Source organism: Phyllobates terribilis, unplaced genomic scaffold (genome assembly GCF_046119375.1).
Source record: "Phyllobates terribilis strain yellow unplaced genomic scaffold, ASM4611937v1 Scaffold_3__8_contigs__length_932513732, whole genome shotgun sequence".
Taxonomy (NCBI): domain Eukaryota; kingdom Metazoa; phylum Chordata; class Amphibia; order Anura; family Dendrobatidae; genus Phyllobates; species Phyllobates terribilis.
Window position 1 is genome coordinate 390244627 of NW_027362763.1, and position 22294 is coordinate 390266920.

General features: G+C 42.1%; 1 protein-coding gene across 6 annotated transcripts in view; it reads left to right on the plus strand.

Annotated features, from left to right (window-relative positions):
* Positions 1-22294, plus strand: part of ADGRB3 (adhesion G protein-coupled receptor B3) — a 1321417-nt gene that overhangs the window by 528715 nt on the left and 770408 nt on the right. For all 6 annotated transcript variants that reach the window (XM_073675497.1, XM_073675498.1, XM_073675494.1 and 3 more), the window contains 2 exons: positions 13886-14050; positions 19256-19420. In XM_073675497.1, the coding sequence (XP_073531598.1) occupies positions 13886-14050; positions 19256-19420 (330 nt within the window). The remainder of the gene's footprint in view (positions 1-13885; positions 14051-19255; positions 19421-22294) is intronic.

Here is a 22294-nt window from a genome sequence, read left to right on the forward strand (position 1 = left end):
TCTTCTTCTTCATCATATTCTTATTTGTGACAGGCATTCCTGTAGTTATTATCTATAAAAGTTTGAACATTACACCTTTCGTTCTGCCCGTCACAAAAGATTTACAACAGGATTTGGCCTGCAGCAGCAGGTCTTTTCCAGGGGCACCACGAGGAGGAACGGACTCACCCCCATACACTGCTTAGTCATCTTCTGCTTATAATTTAGATATTATCTTTTGCTCTGATTTTTAGTCTTATGCTTAATGTTCTTCCGCTTTTTGTTCTGCAGCTTCTTGTACTTCTGCTTCTTGGTTTTCTGTCTCTTGTTCTTCTGTATCTTGGTGGTTGTCATCTCTTCTTTGTCCTCTTGGTCAACTTCTTCAGGGTCATCTTCTTGGTCTTCTTCGGGGTGGTCTTCAGGGTCGTCATCTTCTTCGGGGTCCTCGTCTTCAGGGTCGTTGTCTTTGGGGTCCTCGTCTTCTTCGGGATGGTCTTCAGGGTCCTCGTGTTCAGGGTCGTCGTCTTCAGGGTCCTCGTCTTCTTCGGTGTGGTCTTCAGGGTCCTCGTCTCCAGGGTAGTCGTCTTCGGGGTCCTCGTCTTCTTCGGGTTGGTCTTCAGGGTCCTCGTCTTCAGGGTCCCCGTCTTTGGGGTCCTCGTCTTCTTCGGGGTGGTCTTCAGGGTCCTCGTCTTCAGGGTCCTCGTCAAGGAGATTCAGAGTGATTACCAAGAGCCATTTCAAAAAGCTTGAACTTGGAAATGTAGCAGAAGGTACAAGAAGCCTGAGGAACTACCGAGGACCAGCTGACGGTACTGGAACCCGGATGGGTAGCAGAAGGTACAAGAGCCAATGGAACTACCGAGGACCAGCTGACGGTACTGGAACTCGGTTACTAAGCAGGAGGTACCTGTGCCAGAAAGCACTACCAAGGACCAGCAGACGTTGGTGGAACTTGGATACCGAGAAGGAGGCACCTAAGCCAAAGGCACTGCCGAGAACCAGCTGATGGTACTGGAACCCGGATGGGTAGCAGAAGGTACCCATGTAAAAAAAAGTTTCAAGGCCGCGAGCCGGCCGCAGTTACCAAAACCCACAGTCCTACAGGGGGTGCTTGTCCTATTGGCACTATGGAACCAGCCTTCATTGCCAGATCCCGCAGCCCACATAGGAGTCACCTAAACTGCAGGCACCATAGAGTCGGCTAACCCGACCGCAACACGACAGGACAACACATTGGAGGCAAAGTGACGTTGACACTGCCCGGAAACAGCTGGCGTGCTGGAACCAGGCTGGGCAGGAGGGAGTACCCGTGCCAAAGACACTGCCGAGAACCAGCTGACGGTACTGGAACCCGGATAGGTAGCAGAAGGTACAAGAGCCAATGGAACTACCGAAGACCAGCTGACGGTACTGGAACTCGGTTACTAAGCAGGAGGTACCTGTGCCACAAAGCACTACCAAGGACCAGCAGACGTTGGTGGAACTTGGATACCGAGAAGGAGGCACCTAAGCCAAAGCACTGCCGAGAACCAGCTGACGGTACTGGAACCCGGATGGGTAGTAGATGGTACAAGAGCAAATGGAACTAACGAGGACCAGCTGACGGTACTGGAACCCGGATGGGTAGCAGAAGGTACAAGAGCCAATGGAACTACCGAAGACCAGCTGACGGTACTGGAACTCGGTTACTAAGCAGGAGGTACCTGTGCCAGAAAGCACTACCAAGGACCAGCAGACGTTGGTGGAACTTGGATACCGAGAAGGAGGCACCTAAGCCACAGGCACTGCCGAGAACCAGCTGACGGTACTGGAACCCGGATGGGTAGCAGAAGGTACCCATGTAAAAAAAAGTTTCAAGGCCGCGAGCCGGCCGCAGTTACCAAAACCCACAGTCCTACAGGGGGTGCTTGTCCTATTGGCACTATGGAACAAGCCTTCATTGCCAGATCCCGCAGCCCACATAGGAGTCACCTAAACTGCAGGCACCATAGAGTCGGCTAACCCGACCGCAACACGACAGGACAACACATTGGAGGCAAAGTGACGTTGACACTGCCCGGAAACAGCTGGCGTGCTGGAACCAGTCTGGGCAGGAGGGAGTACCCGTGCCAAAGACACTGCCGAGAACCAGCTGACGGTACTGGAACCCGGATGGGTAGCAGAAGGTACAAGAGCCAATGGAGCTACCGAAGACCAGCTGACGGTACTGGAACTCGGTTACCAAGCAGGAGGTACCTGTGCCAGAAAGCACTACCAAGGACCAGCAGACGTTGGTGGAACTTGGATACCGAGAAGGAGGCACCTAAGCCAAAGGCACTGCCGAGAACCAGCTGACGGTACTGGAACCCGGATGGGTAGTAGATGGTACAAGAGCAAATGGAACTAACGAGGACCAGCTGACGGTACTGGAACCCGGATGGGTAGCAGAAGGTACAAGAGCCAATGGAACTACCGAAGACCAGCTGACGGTACTGGAACTCGGTTACTAAGCAGGAGGTACCTGTGCCAGAAAGCACTACCAAGGACCAGCAGACGTTGGTGGAACTTGGATACCGAGAAGGAGGCACCTAAGCCACAGGCACTGCCGAGAACCAGCTGACGGTACTGGAACCCGGATGGGTAGCAGAAGGTACCCATGTAAAAAAAAGTTTCAAGGCCGCGAGCCGGCCGCAGTTACCAAAACCCACAGTCCTACAGGGGGTGCTTGTCCTATTGGCACTATGGAACCAGCCTTCATTGCCAGATCCCGCAGCCCACATAGGAGTCACCTAAACTGCAGGCACCATAGAGAAGGCTAACCCGACCGCAACACGACAGGACAACACATTGGAGGCAAAGTGACGTTGACACTACCCGGAAACAGCTGGCGTGCTGGAACCAGGCTAGGCAGGAGGGAGTACCCGTGCCAAAGACACTGCTGGGAAGCAGCTGGCGGTGCTGGAACCAAGGGTAAATACTAAAAACAGAGTGGAGCCAAAGGCGTGATTGGAGCAACTTTAAAATCTGTAGTAGTGTGAATGTGGACAGAGCAGGAGAAATTGCCGGACACACAGCTGGGGATCAGCTGATGGTACTGAGTCCCAATAACACTGGAGCAAGCATTGACTGTGCAGACGGCACTTCTGAGCAGTAACTAGCGGTATTGGAGCCCAGGGTAGATACTAAAAACAGAGGAGCCAGAGGTGTAATTGGAGCAAGTTTTAAATCAGTAGTACAGTGGATGTGGACAGAGCAGGAGAATTTGCCGGACACACAGCTGGGGATCAGCTGACGTTACTGAACCCCTATAACACGGCAGCAACTGTTGACTGTGCAGACGGCACTTCTGAGCACCAACTGGCGGTGTTGGAGCTCAGGGATAATACTGAAAACAGAGGAGCCAGTGGTGTAATTTGAGCAACTTTAAAATCTGTAGTAGTGTGAATGAGGACAGAGCAGGAGAAATTGCCGTCCGCACAACAGGGGAACAGCTGACGTTACTGAACCCCAATAACACGGCAGCAAGTGTTGACTGTGCAGATGGCACTTCTGAGCGCCAACTGGCGGTGTTGGAGCTCAGGGACAATACTGAAAACAGAGGAGCCAGAAGTGTAATTGGAGCAACTTTAAAATCTGTAGTAGTGTGAATGAGGACAGAGCAGGAGAAATTGCCGTCCGCACAGCAGGGGAACAGCTGATGTTACTGAACCCCAATAACACGGCAGCAAGTGTTGACTGTGCAGACAGCACTTCCGAGCGCCAACTGGCGGTGTTGGAGCTCAAGGATAATACTGAAAACAGAGGAACCAGAGGTGTAATTGGAGCAACTTTAAAATCTGTAGTAGTGAGAATGTGGACAGAGCAGGAGAAATTGCCATCCGCACAGCAGGGGAACAGCTGACGTTACTGAACCCCAATAACATGGCAGCAAGTGTTGACTGTGCAGACGGCACTTCCGAGCGCCAACTGGCGGTGTTGGAGCTCAGAGATAATACTGAAAACAGAGGAGCCAGAGGTGTAATTGGAGCAACTTTAAAATCTGTAGTAGTGAGAATGTGGACAGAGCAGGAGAAATTGCCGTCCGCACAGCAGGGGAACAGCTGACGTTACTGAACCTCAATAACATGGCAGCAAGTGTTGACTGTGCAGACGGCACTTCTGAGCGCCAACTGGCAATGTTTGAGCTCAGGGATAATACTGAAAACAGAGGAGCCAGAGGTGTAATTGGAGCAACTTTAAAATCTGTAGTAGTGTGAATGAGGACAGAGCAGGAGAAATTGCTGTCCGCACAGCAGGGGAACAACTGACTATACTGAACCCCAATAACACGGCAGCAAGTGTTAACTGTGCAGACGGCACTTACGAGCCCCAACTGGCGGTGTTGGAGCTCAGGGATAATACTGAAAACAGAGGAGCCAGAGGTGTAACTGGAGCAACTTTAAAATCTGTAGTAGTGTGAATGAGGACAGAGCAGGAGAAATTGCCGTCCGCACAGCACGGGAACAGCTGACGTTACTGAACCCCAATAACACGGCAGCAAGTGTTGACTGTGCAGACAGCACTTCTGAGCGCCAACTGGCGGTGTTGGAGCTCAGGGATTACAGTTCAGGTGGTAGAAACATGAACACAACAGGAGACCTGGATACTGTTGCCAACCAATTATTTATTCTGGAAGAGGACTGGCAAGTTCATGAGAGATCCAGGCCTTGTTCATTTTGAGAAAAGAAAGCCTGTCAACGTTATCGGAGGATAGTCGCATGCTACGGTCTGTTAGTACACCACCTGCGGCACTAAAGACGCGTTCCGATAATACACTAGCAGCAGGGCAAGCTAGCACCTCCAATGCATACTGACTAAGCTCTGGCCATGTATCCAGCTTACAGACCCAAAACTTGATGGGAGAAGAGTCGTCTGGGAGTACACTAAGAAGGCAAGACATGTAGTCTGTCACCATCTGACGGAAACGTTGCCTCCTGCTGACTGGAGCCGTCTGTGATGGTGTAGACATTTGTGGCGGCGGGGACACAAAACTTTGCCACATTTCGGCCATACTGGTATTGCCTTGTGCTGAGACGCTGCTTCTGCTCCCTCTTTGTGCAGAGCTTCCTCCACTGCTTCGACGCACTGAGCTGCTTTGTAAAGCACTAGCAGCACTGCTCTCGGTTGGAATGGAGAACATGATGGAATGCACCAGTGTGTCTTGGTACTCCCGCATTTTACGCTCCCGGTTCAATGGTGTTATGAGGCTTTGTAAGTTGTCCAGGTAGCGAGGATCTAGGAGGGTGGACACCCAATAATCAGCCGTGTTGAGAATGTGGGCGATGCGGCGGTCGTTTCTCAGGCACTGCAGCATGAAATCAACCATGTGCTGCAGACTGCCAACTGGCCAAGAAACGCTGTCCCATGCTTGAGGCGTGATCTCTGCCTGCTCTGCATCACCCCACCCTCGCTCTAGATACTGACTACTAGAGCATTGTGTACCTCCCTCCTCTGGACAGATGTCTTCCTCATCCATTGACTCCTCCTCATCCTCCTCACATAGTGTCCCCTGCCTAGGCCTTTGTGAGGAACCACGTTGCGCAGACTGTAGAGAAGCAGATGCCATTTGTGACTCCTCATCCTCCACCACTTCCAAAACCTCGTCCCTTAGTGCTTGCAGTGTTTTTTCAAGCAGGCAGATAAGGGGGATAGTCATGCTGACTAGTGCATCATCTGCACTCGCCATCCGCGTGGAATAATCGAAGGCACGCAAAACGTGGCAAATGTCCTTCATATAGGCCCACTCAGTGGTGGTGAAGTGTGAACGGCGCACACTGCGACTTGTTTGCTCCTGCTGCAGCTGGTACTCCATTACTGCTGCCTGCTGCTCACACAACCTCTCCAACATATGTAACGTTAAATTCCACCTGGTGGGTAGGTCACATATGATGCGATGTTCCGGAAGACGTAATCGGCGCTGCAGAGCTGCAATGCGTGATCTTGCGTTGCTGGAATGCCGCAAGTGAGCGCACTCTATGCGGACCTTGTGAAGCAGTGCATCAAGATCCGGATAGTCCCTCAAAAAACTCTGCACGACCAAGTTGAGCACATGTGCCAGACATGGGATGTGAGTGAGGTTGCCTAGGCCCAGAGCTGCCACCAGATTTCGGCCATTGTCACACACTACCATGCCTGGCTGGAGATTCGCTGGCACAAATCACACGTCGCTCTGCTGCTTGATGGCATTTCAGAGCTCCTGCGCTGTGTGGCTTCGATTCCCCAAAGAAATTAATTTTAATACGGCCTGTTGACGTTTGGCCACGGCTGTGTTCATATCGGTCATCATAACAGGTAACCAACCGTTCATGGGTCGATGTGGAGGTAGACCGTGACGGCTCCTGCAGCGCTGATTCAGAGGAACTGGAGTATGAGGAGGAGTCAATGTGTACAGACTGGATTCCTGCAATCCTTGGAGTTGGCAGAACACGTACAGCGCCACTCTCAAGATCTGTACCCTACTCCACAATATTTACCCAATGGACAGTGAGGGAAAGGTGTCGTCCCTATTCATGCTTACTGGTCCACGCATCGGTGGTGAGGTGGACCTTGCTACTGACGGCGTTTTGTAGCGCATGTTTCATTTTTCCCTCCACATGATGTTGCAGGGCCTGCTGAAATAAAAGCGTCTGGGCACGTTGTATTGTGGGACTGCCAATGCCATAAAGTTACGGAAGGTGTCAGTCTCCACCAGCCTGAATAATAGCATTTCAAGGGCCAGTAGTTTAGCAATGCCAGCATTCAGAGCCTGTGCTCGGGGGTGATTTGCCGAGTATGGGCACCTTTTCTCCCATGCCTTTGCTAACGATGGCTGTAGACTGGCCTGGGAGTGTGAGGATGACTGGGAAAGTGGTGCTGTGGGTGGAATTACACTCTGTCTCTGTACAACAGTGCCAGAGATTCTTCCATGGCGATTCTGTGAGGATGCCGAACCAGCTGTGTGTGAGCTGGAGGAAGAGGCTACAACACGAGCTGAAGAGGTGGTAGGTGGCACTGTAGGTTGGCCTAGGTCTTCAGTGTGTGTTTGTAACTCCACCACGTGCTTGGTCCGCAAATGTTTCCACATATTTGTGGTATTGAGGTTGCTGACACTTTTCCCTCTTTTCACCTTCAGATTACACAGCTTGCATTTGACAAAGCAAATGTCATCTGCAACTGTGTCAAGAAAGGACCAGGCAACCAATGGGTGCCGAAGTGGAGGCTACAGGCAACCAAGTCTGCCCCCTCACTCTCCCTCCTTTTTGGGCTGTTCGGGGAATCTCTTCCTCAGAGCTGCTCCCACCACCTTCCTGTCCCTCACGCCATGATGGGTCAAGGACCTCATCATCTACACCACCCTCTTCAAACAACTGCTTCTCCTGGGTAGTCTCGACAGCACAGTATGCACCAGAAAGTGGCACCTGAGTCTCATCATCAGATGCGTACTGAGGTGTGCTGCTGACCATAGGCACTGGCCCACCCGCCTCTTCAGATTCAGAGAGACAAAACGGTTGCGCATCACTGCATGCTACCTCTTCTTCAAATTCTCAAATTCTGTTTGGCTGGCCCCCTCTTTCCAAGCCAAGAGATTCAGAGAACAGAAGTAGAGATGGCTCCTGTCCAGGGCTCTCTGACTGCCTGGGCAATTTGGCAGGTAGTGAAGAGACAGATGGGTGCTCTTCAGTGCTCAGGACCTGAGAGGATCTGGAACTAATTGAAGTCGATGCTTTAGCTGCCATCCATCCGACAACGGCTTCAATTTGGTCCTCCCGCAGCAGTGGGGTACGGCTAGCTCCTACAAAGCTGCGCATAAAGGACTGTTCCCAGGTAAAACTGGGGGATGCTGAGTCACTGGTGCCCGCAGCAGGCACAGAATCCCCACGTCCTCTCCCTGCAGGCACAGAATCCTCACATCCTCTCCCTGCAGAAACTCCACGCCCACGCCCACGACCACGACCACGACCACATACCTTACTCCCTGCCTTCTTCATCTTGGTAGACTGATAAAGATAGGCAGAAAAGTACTAAGGGCTTAGTGTGCTTATTCCTGAACAGCTGCTAACAGGTATAAGAGACACTAATTTTATAAAGTGTGGACTAGACTTTAATATGAGCTAATGTGGCCTACACAACTGTAAAGTGGAGTGTTTGGTGAACTTTATTTAGGTTTTTTTTGCCACAAAAAAACACTGGATGTGTCTGAAGATGTAATACCGATAGTATCACAAACTTTTTGTAGCTATTACAATGTAGGAAGGTAACCTACAATGCAATAGATGAGGCTACAAAAAATAGGCTAATACTAATCTGGCTGGGGCTGCAGGGCACAATGCTGCAGAAAGGCTCCTCTAACTACTCCTATATAGTGTGTTTGGAACCAATGTAGCTGAATACGGATGGAACCACCACACTAATAGGAGAAATCAGGAAAAATTATTAATTGGCAAAAAAGGACAATGTATGAGGCAGTGACACACACTGAGTGCACTAGAACCAGACGTGGCTGAAGCACACACTACAGGGTGAGCTGCACTCACACACACAGACCTTGCAGACAGCGGTGAACAGTGCAGATGCAGAGCACTGTGCACTAGCGCTGCAAGACAAAAAAAAAATCTCTATCTACTCCTATATAGTGTGTTTGGAACCAATTTAGCTGAATACGGATGGAACCACCACACTAATAGGAGATATCAGGAAAAATTATGAATTGGCAAAAAAGGACAATGCATGAGGCAGTGACACACACTGAGTGCACTACAACCAGACGTGGCTGAAGCACACACTACAGGGTGAGCTGCACTCACACACACAGACCTTGCAGACAGCGGTAAACAGCACAGAGAACTGTGCACTAGCGCTGCAAGGCACAGCGATTTATAAAGTAGCTGGGGTAAAGCAGAATAGACCAAATAGGTAGCTAAAACTGTCCCTCAGAACAACAGCGTCCTATCCCTAACTGAATTCACAGCAGAGTGAGCTCAAAATGGCGGCGGCGGCTTTTATAGTGCATCATGACATCATTTCAGCAGCCAATCACAGCCATGCCATTAGTTAAGATGCCTACATGTCTAACAGGATGTGCCCACACTTCTTAGGATCCTCATTGGCTGAATAAAATGAAACTGGCTCATTGCATTATGGGAACTTCCGATTCCGGTATACGATATTGCAAAAGTATCGGAATTAAGTATCGGAATTCCGATACCGCGAATATCGGCCGATACCCGATATTTCAGTATCGGAATGCTTAACACTAAGTGTAATATATATGTTAGGTAAACTGCATAGCAATAGGGCTGCAATATGACTTTCTTTTATACACTCACCCACTGTTCTCTGCTCTGTAATCACTTCCCGAATTATGTTCATCTGCCCCTGAAAATATTTTTAGTCACTTTTTATACAGTTTACTTATCAAAAATCCCTTGCTGTTTTGACTAGCTCTCTCATGTAGCTATTGCAGTGCATTCCACATACGTTTATGCAATCAGTGTCTGATACATGTTGCCCATGGATCGGGCAGCAGGCTTCCTTTAATCTGGGTTATCTCTGTATCCTGGATGTCAATACAGTTGAAAACAATGAGCCATCAGCTGATGCTCCCTCTCCCATCATTTCTCCTATGCGTCTAAGCTCTGTCACGTCTCAGCGCAGAGGGCGCGATGACGTCACTACAGCATGCCCGCTGTTTTGAGCAGTGCAGGAGTCAGAAGACGCTGAGGAGACGAGAGCAGTGGGAGAACGAGAAGAGGTGAGTATTTAATTATTTATGTTTTATGTATGGAGCATTATATGGGGCCCATTATACAGTATGGAGTAATATATGGGGCCAATTATACTGCATGGAGTAATATATGGGGCCCATTGTACTGTATAGGGAAATATATGGGGCTCATTATACTGTATAGCGTAATATATGGGGCCCACTATACAGTATGGAGTAATATATAGGGCCCATTATACTGTATGGAGTAATATATGGGTCCCATTATACTGCTTGTTGAATAATATATGTGGCCATTATAATGTATGAGGTAACATATGGGGACCATTATACTATATGGAGCACTATGTGGGGCCATTATATTGTACAGTGCAATATATGGGACCCATTATACTGTATGGAGTAATATATGAGGCCTATTATACTGTATGGAGGACTATATGGGGCCATTATACTATATGGAGTAATATATGGGGCCCATTATACTGTATGGAGCAATATATGGGGCCCATTATACTGTATGGAGCACTATGTGAGGCTCATAATATTAATTAGAGCAATATATGGGGCCCATAATACTGTATGAAGGACTATGTGTTGCCCATAATACTGTATGGAGGACTATGTGGTGCCCATAATACTGTATGGAGGACTATGTAGTGCCCATAATATTGTATGGAGGACTATGTGGTGCCCATAATACTGTATGGAGGACTATGTGGTGCTCATAATACTGTAGAGAAGACTATGTGATGCCCGCAATACTGTATGGATGACTATGCGGTGCCCATAATACTATATAGATGACTATGTAATGCCCATAATACTGTATGAAGGATCATGTAGTGCCCATAAGACTGTATGGAGCACTATATGGTGCCCATAATACTGTATAGAGGACAATGTGGAGCCCATAATACTGTATAGAAAAATATGTGGTGCCCATAATTCTGTATGGAGTACTATGTGGTGTCCATAATACTGTATGGAGCACTATGTGGTGACCATAATAATGTATGGAGGACTATACTGTCCTGTTTAAAATTATAAGTCTACAGTCACTCGGTGTGACCGCAAACTTTTGAATCCCCCCAGGTCACGCACTGTGCACTGCAAGGATTCACCAGTTTCTGAGCTATTGTAGAATTTACAATAGACATCACTCATGTAATGTAAGAAGTAAGTGAAATCTTTGGCATTGTACTTTACTTATATTGCTCTATTGATACTTTTTGTATCTGTGCATCATGAATTGTGGTATGTGTTAAAGGGGCCGCTGAGACTTTCTCGCCCGGGTCCCACAAAAACCTGGAGCCGACCTTAAATATAGCAACCATTATCTTCATCATCAAATGCATTGGGGATACAAAGAAGGTTTGATACAAACAAACTGAAAAGTTTGCTCAGTACAGTATAAACAGTATAAACAAAATCCATCAATTTCACACAACACCGTCTGCTGTCTGCTCAACACAATCCCTGTGGCATAAGCCTGCTGCTGTTATATACCCCAAGAAACATTTTCCAAACATACTGCATTTATTTAAATTAGGATAAAGTGGGCAACATCTTTAATGTAAGGAGGTAGAATACTTTATTTTATGAAACCCATTTGGTTTATATTGCTTCGTATTCAGATTATTCATAACTGATGCCATGTAATAATTAATGTTTTTTAATTACTTTTCTTAGTAGATTCTTTGATTTCAATATATAGTGAAATGTAGAAAACAGAAAATTATTTATTTAGGACACCCTTAATCTAGTCCAGATTTTTCTGTCATAGATTTTCAATTCCCTTATATCCTTTATCATTTTTTGCTCTGCCTTGACTTTTCCTGAAGACAATACCTATAGAAAAACATTGTTTTTCAATACAAATTACGGTAGATTGGCTGTCTAAAAGAAGTTTCGCTGTTTAAGAGTCAGGGGGATTATCCCAACAAAGGACTAAAACATTCTTGAATACTCCAAGGTTTTGGTATCTCAACAGAGCCTAGAGACAACAAAGCCGATATGGAACACTGGAGGATAATCCTATCTGATACTGAAAATAGACATAAAAGTACTTTTTTGGTTACTAATAAAATAACATACATGATCATAATATAACTTTTTCGGATTACTTATAAAATAACATACTTTATAAGGTCATAATATGGTTTGTGTGAACACTAGTAGTAAATAGCAGACAAATAGTCATCCTATATAGCTTAAAGATGTTTTCCATAAGCATTAACTCTGAATAACATTAAAAGGAGATGTGCATAACCAGGCAATGTGGACATGCCAATGTGTCTGGCTAAAAAAGTGAAGATATTCAGCCCCTTTGTTCTGCTGATCATTGGGAGTCATGAGGGGTCTAACCTTTACCAATCATAAATTGATGACATACTAAAAATAGGTTATTAGTACTGTATCAATAATACATTTTCGAGGAAACCTCATTAAGGGTGAGGCTGGATAATATTTTTTTTTTTGATATACCCTAAATGAACACAGGAGAAATTGGAACTAAGTTATGGCAGAGTATCCCCAAGAAACCTACAAAAATGTTGGCAACTATGGTCAAACTTGATAATTTTAACAGACCTGTATAACAATTTAATGTGTATGTTGGCCTTCTACCTTTCACCCAAAGGTAGATTTTTGGAGAATAAAGGTCTTAGCAGTTGGATTTCAGCATTCCCTAACCCAGTGGTTCCCAACCTTTCTTACCTTAAGAGCCACATTGAGCTCAAAGAGATGGATGTGAGTCACATCCAGTACACCACTTCTCTCCCTCATTCACACACACACACATACAGTAATGACTTTGAGAGCCCCCATTAGTGGTATAATAACACCCAAAGCTTAACCAAATAAAGCACACCAAGACTTTGTGTCTCCCTTATAAGCACTATAATTATATCCAGGGTTCCCAATATCCCTCCAATTGGTATCCTCACATGAACTACACTTACAGTATAATTACATCCAGTTTCATTACCCCTTAATATCATCTTACCTCCAGCATACTAATTTATTTACCCCTCCCCCACCTTCCCGTCATCCAGATCTGCTCTTCTGTGCAGGGTTACTCAGTGTCTGGAGACCTTCTCTTCATAGCTTCATAGCTGTTTACTAGACCTGGTGTTAATGCACCAAGCTAGCAGACAGCTAAGAGCCACACTTCATCAGCTCGTAAGCCACATGTGGCACCGAAGATATAAGTTGGTGACCATGCCCTAGTCTTTTGTTTTCAGTGAGAAAAGGCTGACAATATAATGTATCAAGCTGGCTGGAAATTTAATAGGTTGCGGTACATGGCATTATGGTGGAGCACTGTGACTGGTGATGTGGTTTGGAGCTGTATTTGGCAATGCAGTGAGTCAAAGTAAAAATGTAAAATTAACCCCCGCAAAAATCTGCATGAATGTCATGAGACATTTTCTTTATTAGGTTATGCAAGCAAAGGAAAAAATGATTAGATAAAAACCAACATGTGGATTCTAAATTTAAGTGGCAGATGCCCTCTCAACCCTTACTCCAAAATATAACAAACCCAGCCTTGTAAGAGTACATATTGAATCTTGGTACATGCCTAAAATTAGGTATGAGAATATAGTATACTAAGGCTAAATGCAAGTTCCAGAATGCTAAGCAATGAGCAAATCACAGGTCCCATTAAGAAAGCTGTGCAGCTCCTCGATATATGTGGGGCAGTGTCTTCTCCTCCCTTTGCACTACCCTAAAGCCCAACATACACTTTGGTAGCTGTCGGCTGAACAACCATTTAGCCTACAGCTATCTCCCTCAATTCTTCCATATACAGGATCACATATCTGTGTTCTTTATGAGAGAGACGCTGCCAGACTTCTCTTGCCAAAAATATGCTCCGAGAGAACCAATAGATTGGTCAATTGTAAATCCACCATACCAGATCCTTCTCTGCTCTGACACTACCCATCGGGATAGAGTTGAAAGAACCCTATACATATTAAACCATTGGCCGATCCTGCTGATATCATCAGGTTTGATATTGGTTGACCTTTTAATTGTTTCAGTTGAGCATATCCTTTTCTAGAGTATTAGAAACAATCATTTCCATTTTTTTTCTCTTTGTGAAATAGTCATTTATGAGATCCTGGCTGAATTTTAGCTGATGTATTCATAGCGTTCTTTGTCTGCTTGCTTCGTATCCAGTTGATGGCCTATGGCAGGAATGGAGTTCTTGGAGCCAATGCTCAGTAACATGTTCCAATGGCACACAGAAAAGACAGAGAGAATGTTCACCAGCATCCCATGGTGGCTCGGATTGTAAAGGGCCTTACAGTGAGACAAGAGAATGTCATAATCAGGATTGTACAGGTAAGCATTTGGACATCATTTAATCCAAGATATGACTTCTGAGAACATTATGAAATCCAATATATTATCTCATGTAGTTTTTATGGGTGAAAAGAGAATAACATTGTAGAATTATATCAGTTTAATAGTTTTTCATACCACTATATATTGTGTTTTTATAGCGGGAATGATACCATCAATTTTAATATGTGAAACATTTTGATATCGCTGGAAAGGTGCAGTATAGGGATGGCAAAGAAAGTAATCTGTGATAAATATTAAAGTGCATCAATAAATGTATTCATTTAGTACCAAATTAGATGAAAGAGTATCTTTCATCTTTTTGCAATTATTTTATTACGTGGGGTGGTTTATGGTTTTTAAGCTATTATAGTTTACAGATGAACACTATCATTTACATGAACAGCATGTGTGCTTTATGATGTAGTCACATTTCTGTTTACATAATTATAGAGTATATAACCCCATTTTGAAGGTCATTATCATAATAATTAATTATGTTCCTGATGTTAACATGCATTTCATAATCTGATGATGTTAATATGGCAGAGGCAAAAAAAAATAAATCTTGCACATTTTGTGAGTGATATCACCATTACATTTGACCTCTGCTTAACCTATGGGACTATAAATAATTATAACATGTGTACTTTCTCTTTCTGGGTTGCCAGGTCTTATTAAAAGTCAGCTAGGTTGGACTCTAGGGATTTGTTTTTGCTAATAATTAGTAGGATACCTGGAACGGTGTTTCCCTTTGGCCATCAGTAGCTGCTAGTGCTGTGTTTTAAATTAGCACATGAATTTTGTAGTCCGATACCCACTTGTCAAAGGTCAAATCACATTTTCTTGATAATATTAAATTTCCATTTTAATATACAGCACATTAAGCTGTGTATGATTTAACATAATTTAGCATAAATGCAGTTAAAATTCATTGTTGAACACAAATGAATGTTCAAAGTGACTTTATAATCAACTATAATCTGATTGAAATTGATTCTTCCATTACAAAAAATACTTATGTTTTAAGAAAAGCTGAAAATCATTATGATGTTCTACTAACTAACTGTAGATGTCAACTGCAAACAAAATCCACATCACCATAGAAACCTGGATTCATATATTCGTGTTTTATGGTCTGAGCATTGACTGTGATACACGGACTGGCAATGGGTCTCTTGACCTGAATTTGACAGCATCATAGGCGTACGAGAGGATATAATATTCGAGGCAGGAGATCCGTGGCTGGTTCGTACTAGAAGTGCAAAACATGGATGCTTGAATATGACCTTAATTACATCTTATTTTATTAATAATACCTCAGGGGCCAAAGTACTTTTTCAGCCCCAAAAGGGTATTCTCAAATTGTCTCTTTTGCTCAGAACTATGCAGTATCCTTTCTTCCTCGTTGCTTGGGGGAGCGGCACTCCTCACTGAGTGGCAGCTCTGGTTAGAGGCTTAGTCTTTCTACAGCGCATTAAAGCCTGCCAGTGTTAGTTCTCAGTCTATTCTGTTGTCACTATATTTACATCTTGAGATAAGAAAGGGCATTTGAACAAGCACACAGCTCAGGAAAGTGAGAGCAGTGCTTAGGAAAACTGATCTGGAAACTTCTCCTTAATATATTGTAGTATTCCTATAGTATTCTGACCCTGCAAAGAAAAGTATTACATCCACAGCAGGAGTTCTAGTTGGGAATCACACCATTTATTTTGCCATACAATGTAGTGAAAAACAAGAGTAAAAGTTGCAAGTGGGTTGAAAATGGGGAAAAAAATTAATTTTACCATTGTTTTTTGGGTTTAGTTTTTACAGCACTATTTGTATGGTAAAAATGACCTGGTAACATGATTCTTCAGGTCAGTTCAATTATGCCGATACTAAACTTGCACAGATTAAAAGAACACTATTTTTTGAGACTCATAACTTTTTTAATTTTCCATTAAAAGAACCATGTAAATGCTTGTTTTTTTTCCGTACCTAGCTCTAGTCTTTATTGCTACCATTCTGGAGTACATACAACTCTTGAAAACTTTTTATTGCAATTTTGAGAGTGGTTCAAGGGCTAAAAAACATTTTTTTTTCTCTCTTTACAGCATTACTGTACAGGTTAATTAATTTTCTTTTTTGACAGACTGGTTAACGAGGGGACGATTTAAACATTTATGTTGTTCAGATTTAAAAAAAAGTTTTTCGATTCTTGTTATTTTTTAGTCCCGCTTTAGGAATTGAAGCTTTGGTCATTTGATAATTTTTTCTACATACTACATATCCTCTTTGCATTCACACTGTTATCATTGGCAACCAGGACATTATATGATCAGTCATTTGACCATCGTAATCACTAGATGCAGTGGCAAATATTTTACCTGTAATTGTATATTCACAGATGACAGAAGCAGTCTTCTCTCCTGGGGGTTCAACTGCCTCTGACAGCAAAAAAGCGATCATGTAGTCAAATTAGACCTACAATATACATTTACTGCAGTGGTGATGTACAGGGAGATGTACATTACATGGTTGTTAGCAGGATAAACACTAGACTACCTAGTGTTTAGCCTGTTAGCAGCTCAGTAAGCTGTTTTCACATTCACAATACACTTAGATGTTTAACAGTGAAGTCCAAAAGTTCAAATATATATATATATATTTTTTTAAACAACATCATAAATTATACCCAATGTTGTGACCCAGTCTGTATGATTACTTACTTAAAGAGGATCACAGAAAAGGTCAAAAGTGGCCAGTTTTCACTTATTTTATTTCTGCTGCTCCCCTGACTATGTCATTTTTATTTTTTATTTGTTTTTTATTTTTATTTTTTTTAAATCTGCCATACTATTCCAGAGATATGGTCCTTTTTATTTAGTGCAGATTTTTATTTTTCATTTTTACAAAGGGGTGGTGTTCACAGTTTAAGGCCAGGGCCCCACTATCAGTATTTGGTCAGTATTCGGTCAGTATTTTTTCTCAAGAGTTGGAGCCAAAACCAGGAGTGGGTGATAAATGCAGAATTGGTGACTTGTTTCTATTATACCTTTTCTTTGATTGTTCCTCACCTGGCTTCCAATCCTGAGAAAAAATACTGACTGAATACTGACCAAATACTGACAATGGGGCAGCAACCTAATAATGTAATGCAGCCTAAGCACATATCCCATAGAGTCGTGTGAGCAACACTCCTTGGAAAAAAAAATAAAATGTAGCACTATATAAAAAGACCCATATCTCTTTAATTATATGGCAGATTTAAAAAAAAATTAGAATACTCAGGGGAGCAGAGTGAATAAATTATGATCAAAACTGGCCACTTTTAACCGGGTGACAGGTCCTCTTTAATGTATGATAAACAGAAGTGTCTGGAGCTATATATCAGTGATACGGGCCACAAAATATCTGCCTTGTATCTATAATTGGTTATATTCACATATTTATATAATTATATTTATAGATTTCAACAATCGTCCTGCAAAGCAAGGTTTCAGTCTGGTCTAGTCTTAAATCCTAAGTTTCGAATATTCTTGATTAGTAGACAAGTAATTTTTTTGTTACCTTTTTAATTTCAGTATGGTTAATCCCTTCCCAACATGGATATTTTCCACTTTTCCACTTTTGCTTTCTCTTACTCTTCTTCCAAAAGCCATCATATTTTTTATCTTTCTGTCTATATAACCATATAAGGTCTTATTGTTTGCAGGATGAAAATTAGAAAATTTATTAAAAAAATATGGCCATTTTCTAGGCCCATAGTGTTTTCATTTTTCTGTCTACAAAGCTGTGTGCAGGCTTGTTTTTTGCACCCTGAGCTGACATTTTTATTGATATATTTTTAGTGTAGATGTTTTGACTGCTCTAATTTCATTTTTTTTGCTGCTTTGATGTGGTCCGAAAGCCTACAATAAAGATGCCTTAATTTTATTCTCTTTAAGGTGTTGGGTTAATTAACTTTATATTTTGATACACCAGACTTTTATGGACACAGCAATACAAGATATATATATATATATATATATATATATATATATATATATATATTTAATGGATGGGATATAGAGGGGTAAATAAACTTTTAGATTTTTATATTTTTTTCTAAATTTTAATTTGTTTACTATATTTTTTAGTCTCCTTCAAATCGCTTGTTCTATGGACAAAATTATCCCAGTTCTCTCAGCTGTCATGACACCCATAAACGCCCTGCAATCACGTTCTGTTGGGGGCAATGGGCAGTTAGAACAACTAGCCACCCAGGCAGGGCCACTGTAATGCCACTAACAGAGATTGGTAGTGGCATTAGATGTGTTAGAAACCCCAGACAATGACAATAACACATCCTCTGTGGGCTGTGGGGAGAGATGCAGGCTCAGGTCTTGAGCCTACAACAAAGACAGGTAGCCATATTAGACATTTCTATACTTCTAAAGTCGATAAAGAGATAAAATTTTACAATGATGTTGACTAAAATTTTTATTTATTGCGCAGTTTTTATAATTGATCAATAAAGAATTATAAATACTACACTTTGATTATTGTACTAATTGTGTTTATAGATATTTCATTTATTTGAAGATTTTTTTTTACTACGGTTTAATTTCTTGTTCTAACAAATGATAGGTTATTCTGTATTTCTTGACCCTGTTTTCTGGCTGGTTCTCTGTTTTCGATTTCTTCTACACTGTAACTGATGTGATGACCATTGCCACATAGGAGCGACTTCCTTTTAAATTCTGTATCTCTCATATGGGTCACAGGCTTTTGAGAAGGTTGACTAAACTGACAATAAAGGGATCATCCATGTGGAAGTTATATTTTACAGCGTCTACGTTGCTTGGTGAAAGGAATGATAATGTTCATATTAACCTTTACTATTATGTTCTCCTGGCTTTTTAACACTGCAGACTCTAAAACACATTCATTCTATGTAGCAAATTACCATGTGCTGTTCAGTTTTTTTAATTACATGTTGTGATATTTACCTTTATATATAGAAATATATAGGTTTGTACAGTACATTGAAAGAACCATAAGTCTCTCATAGTAAACATTGCCTTTAGTTCTAAGTTTAAAGCTCCAAGTGCTTAAAAAAGATTGACCTCATGTAATTCATTATGAATATATGAATAACAAATCTGCAGCATCATGACACAGATCTTTCCTGGGAGCCATAGAAGCTTTATTTATAGTATGATATTATGTTCTCGTTCCTAGCTAATGGACAGTGGAACCATTGGGGACCATGGAGTGGCTGTTCCAGGTCATGTGATGGCGGATGGGAAAAAAGAACACGGAGCTGCCAAGGAATTACTATTACTGGCCAGCAATGTGAAGGATCAGGGGAAGATGTCCGAAAATGCAATGAGCAGAGATGTCCTGGTAAGGAGGATTAGAAATATGCATTATTCACAGGGCTATCTTTCGTATTATCCAATAAACAGATTTTCTTAATGAAAACTATTACACTGGAAACTATGTCTGCTTAAGGACCGTAACAGAGCCAGTAACCTACTATATTGTGTGGCAGTTTTAATACTGTTGTTTTCTAATGTTACATAGGAGTCATTGTGCCCTCGAAAGAACCAGGGTTCAAGTTTGACTGCTATCTCTGCACCTTTTATGACTGCATCCCAAATTTTAAAGCTGAGAACATTGGATTTATAACGCAGACATTAATGTATGTATTTTCTTGTGCAGTTGAACATATCAGTTTTCATGTTTTCCTAACCTGGTTAGATCTAGTTTGCATTTATTGTTCAGAAAAGATGAATACAATTTACTTCATCTAATAAATGACAATACAGTAATGTGTTTGTTGATAAAGCATTATTTAGTCATTTACAAACCCATAATTAAACTTAAAGGTGTGTTCTCATCTCCAAGATCCTATTCCAATATGTACTAGGTATAATAATAATAATATTAATAATTATATTAATTATAATTAATGATAAAATTAATTAGCAAATACCTCCAATTAGAAATGTAGTAAAGTTTTTGTCATTTGCTATGTCGCTTACCCGATGTGCAGGGCATTGCAGTTGCTTAGAAATCCATGGTTACGACCATTCATATAGTGACAGTTAAATAGTTGTTTTTGACCTTGACCATGGATGTCCAACGGACCATGACCATGACCATCACCGTGACCATGGATACCTAAGGTACTGCAGTGCCCTGCACATGGGGTAAAAGACATAGCGAATCAGGTGGATCTGTCACCAGACTTCACAATACAAACAATTTGAATATGTTCAAGAATAGTCGATTTTTCCCCATTCCTGACTGGGCACATTTTCAGGTATTTTTCATTTACATGAAAAGCTGTAAACTTTTCTTTCAATTGCATCGTCAAATAATTTTTGTATCGTTGTTCCAAGACAAGTGAGGCCTAATTTTTATGTTATTTTCATACACTTTTAATTTTTTTTAGCGATATTAGGCAATATCGGTCGGAAAATATAGGAAATATATCATATTTTCATATTTTTTTATGACACCAAAGGACCACTGAAATTGTTAGAACCTTGCTGTTAGGTTTTTTTTCCTTTGCTGGTCACATGACCTTGTTGGCCTATTTAGTCCTGCTCCGCCCTTCTGGCTTTGCTGGACTTCATTGTATATCTACTTTCTAGCTAGCCTGTGCTCTGTATCTAACTCTGTTAGTTTGCTTGGTCTACGGACCACTATGTTCTATCTATTTTGTTTGTTCGTCTGTCTGCTACTATTTCTGTTAGGAGGTGTCCCATATTCCTCCCAGTCCTTAGTACTTGTAGGGATTCCCTCCCCACATCTATAGGTCTTCGTACAGACTAGATTAGGACTTTAGCAGGTCTGATCGCAGGATCAGGTTCCCTGTTACATCGTAGGGATTCAGCTGAGTCTCATAGTAGGGACAGATCTCCTCTCTTTCCTTAGCTTTGGTAGCAGAACATAACAGAAATCCAATTAAAAATATATTCACCTTTCTGTAATAATTAATTTTAAATATTCAACACATGTTTTGTTTGGTTGGTTTTTTTTCGATAAGGGCAGAGACTGGTAACACTGATTTGGATTGGCAACATTTTTTTCCTGCTTTTTATTTATTTACTTAGTTATTTAACACATTGCATTCCTCATAAGTTGATAAAGATCATTCAGGAATATCTCAACATTTTATTTTATTTTTTTCAATCTGATGTCCCCTGTCCCTGGGGCTGATATATTAACTCTAGTTACAGGGAAAATTCAGTTTCCTGGCAGCACAGCTGAGCTATCTGAGTCTCCTATGACATAGCAGCTCCTGCTCCTTCTCTATACACAACGATTACATGACTGCAGGGTCCGGAAGAGAAAGCGCTGTCAGAATTTCCTATTACTGCATACATAGCACATGCTCAGTGCTGTGTATATAGTGATCGGGAAGGCAGAAACAGTAATAAACAGTCTTTGCCTTCTCTATGAGGAGTATTTCTGTTTCTGCTCTTTCAGCTACATAATTTTTTGCAGCTGTTAATCTATACAGTGCATTTTAGAATATCACTGTAGCGTATAATGTGGATTGCCTGAATGTTTATATTCTATGGGCGGTCCAAACATAGCTTAAAAGATCTCTTAGACCTGATGAGGGTGCTGTACTTACTATGCAGCTGATTTGTGTAGCACATATCTAACACAAAGTGAATGAGGAGGCCATGTTACACAAATAGTGCAAAGTTAAAAGGTGTGCTATGCAATCCATCATCAACCATCATATTGGCAGCCATTGATTTTATATCTATATATATAGATATATATATCTATATATATATACAGAACAGACCAAAAGTTTGGACACACCTTCTCATTTAAAGATTTTTCTGTATTTTCATGACTATGAAAATTGTACATTCACACTGAAGGCATCAAAACTATGAATTAACACATGTGGAATTATATACTTAACAAAAAAGTGTGAAACAACTGAAAATGTGTCTTATATTCTAGGTTCTTCAAAGTAGCCACCTTTTGCTTTGATGACTGCTTTTCTCACTCTTGGCATTCTCTTGATGAGCTTCAAGAGGTAGTCACCGGAAATGGTTTTCACTTCACAGGTGTGCCCTGTCAGGTTTTATAAGTGGGATTTCTTGCCTTATAAATGGGGTTGGGACCATCAGTTGTGTTGTGCAGAAGTCAGGTGGATACACAGCTGATAGTCCTACTGAATAGACTGTTAGAATTTGTATTATGGCAAGAAAAAAGCAGCTAAGTAAAGAAAAACAAGTGGCCATC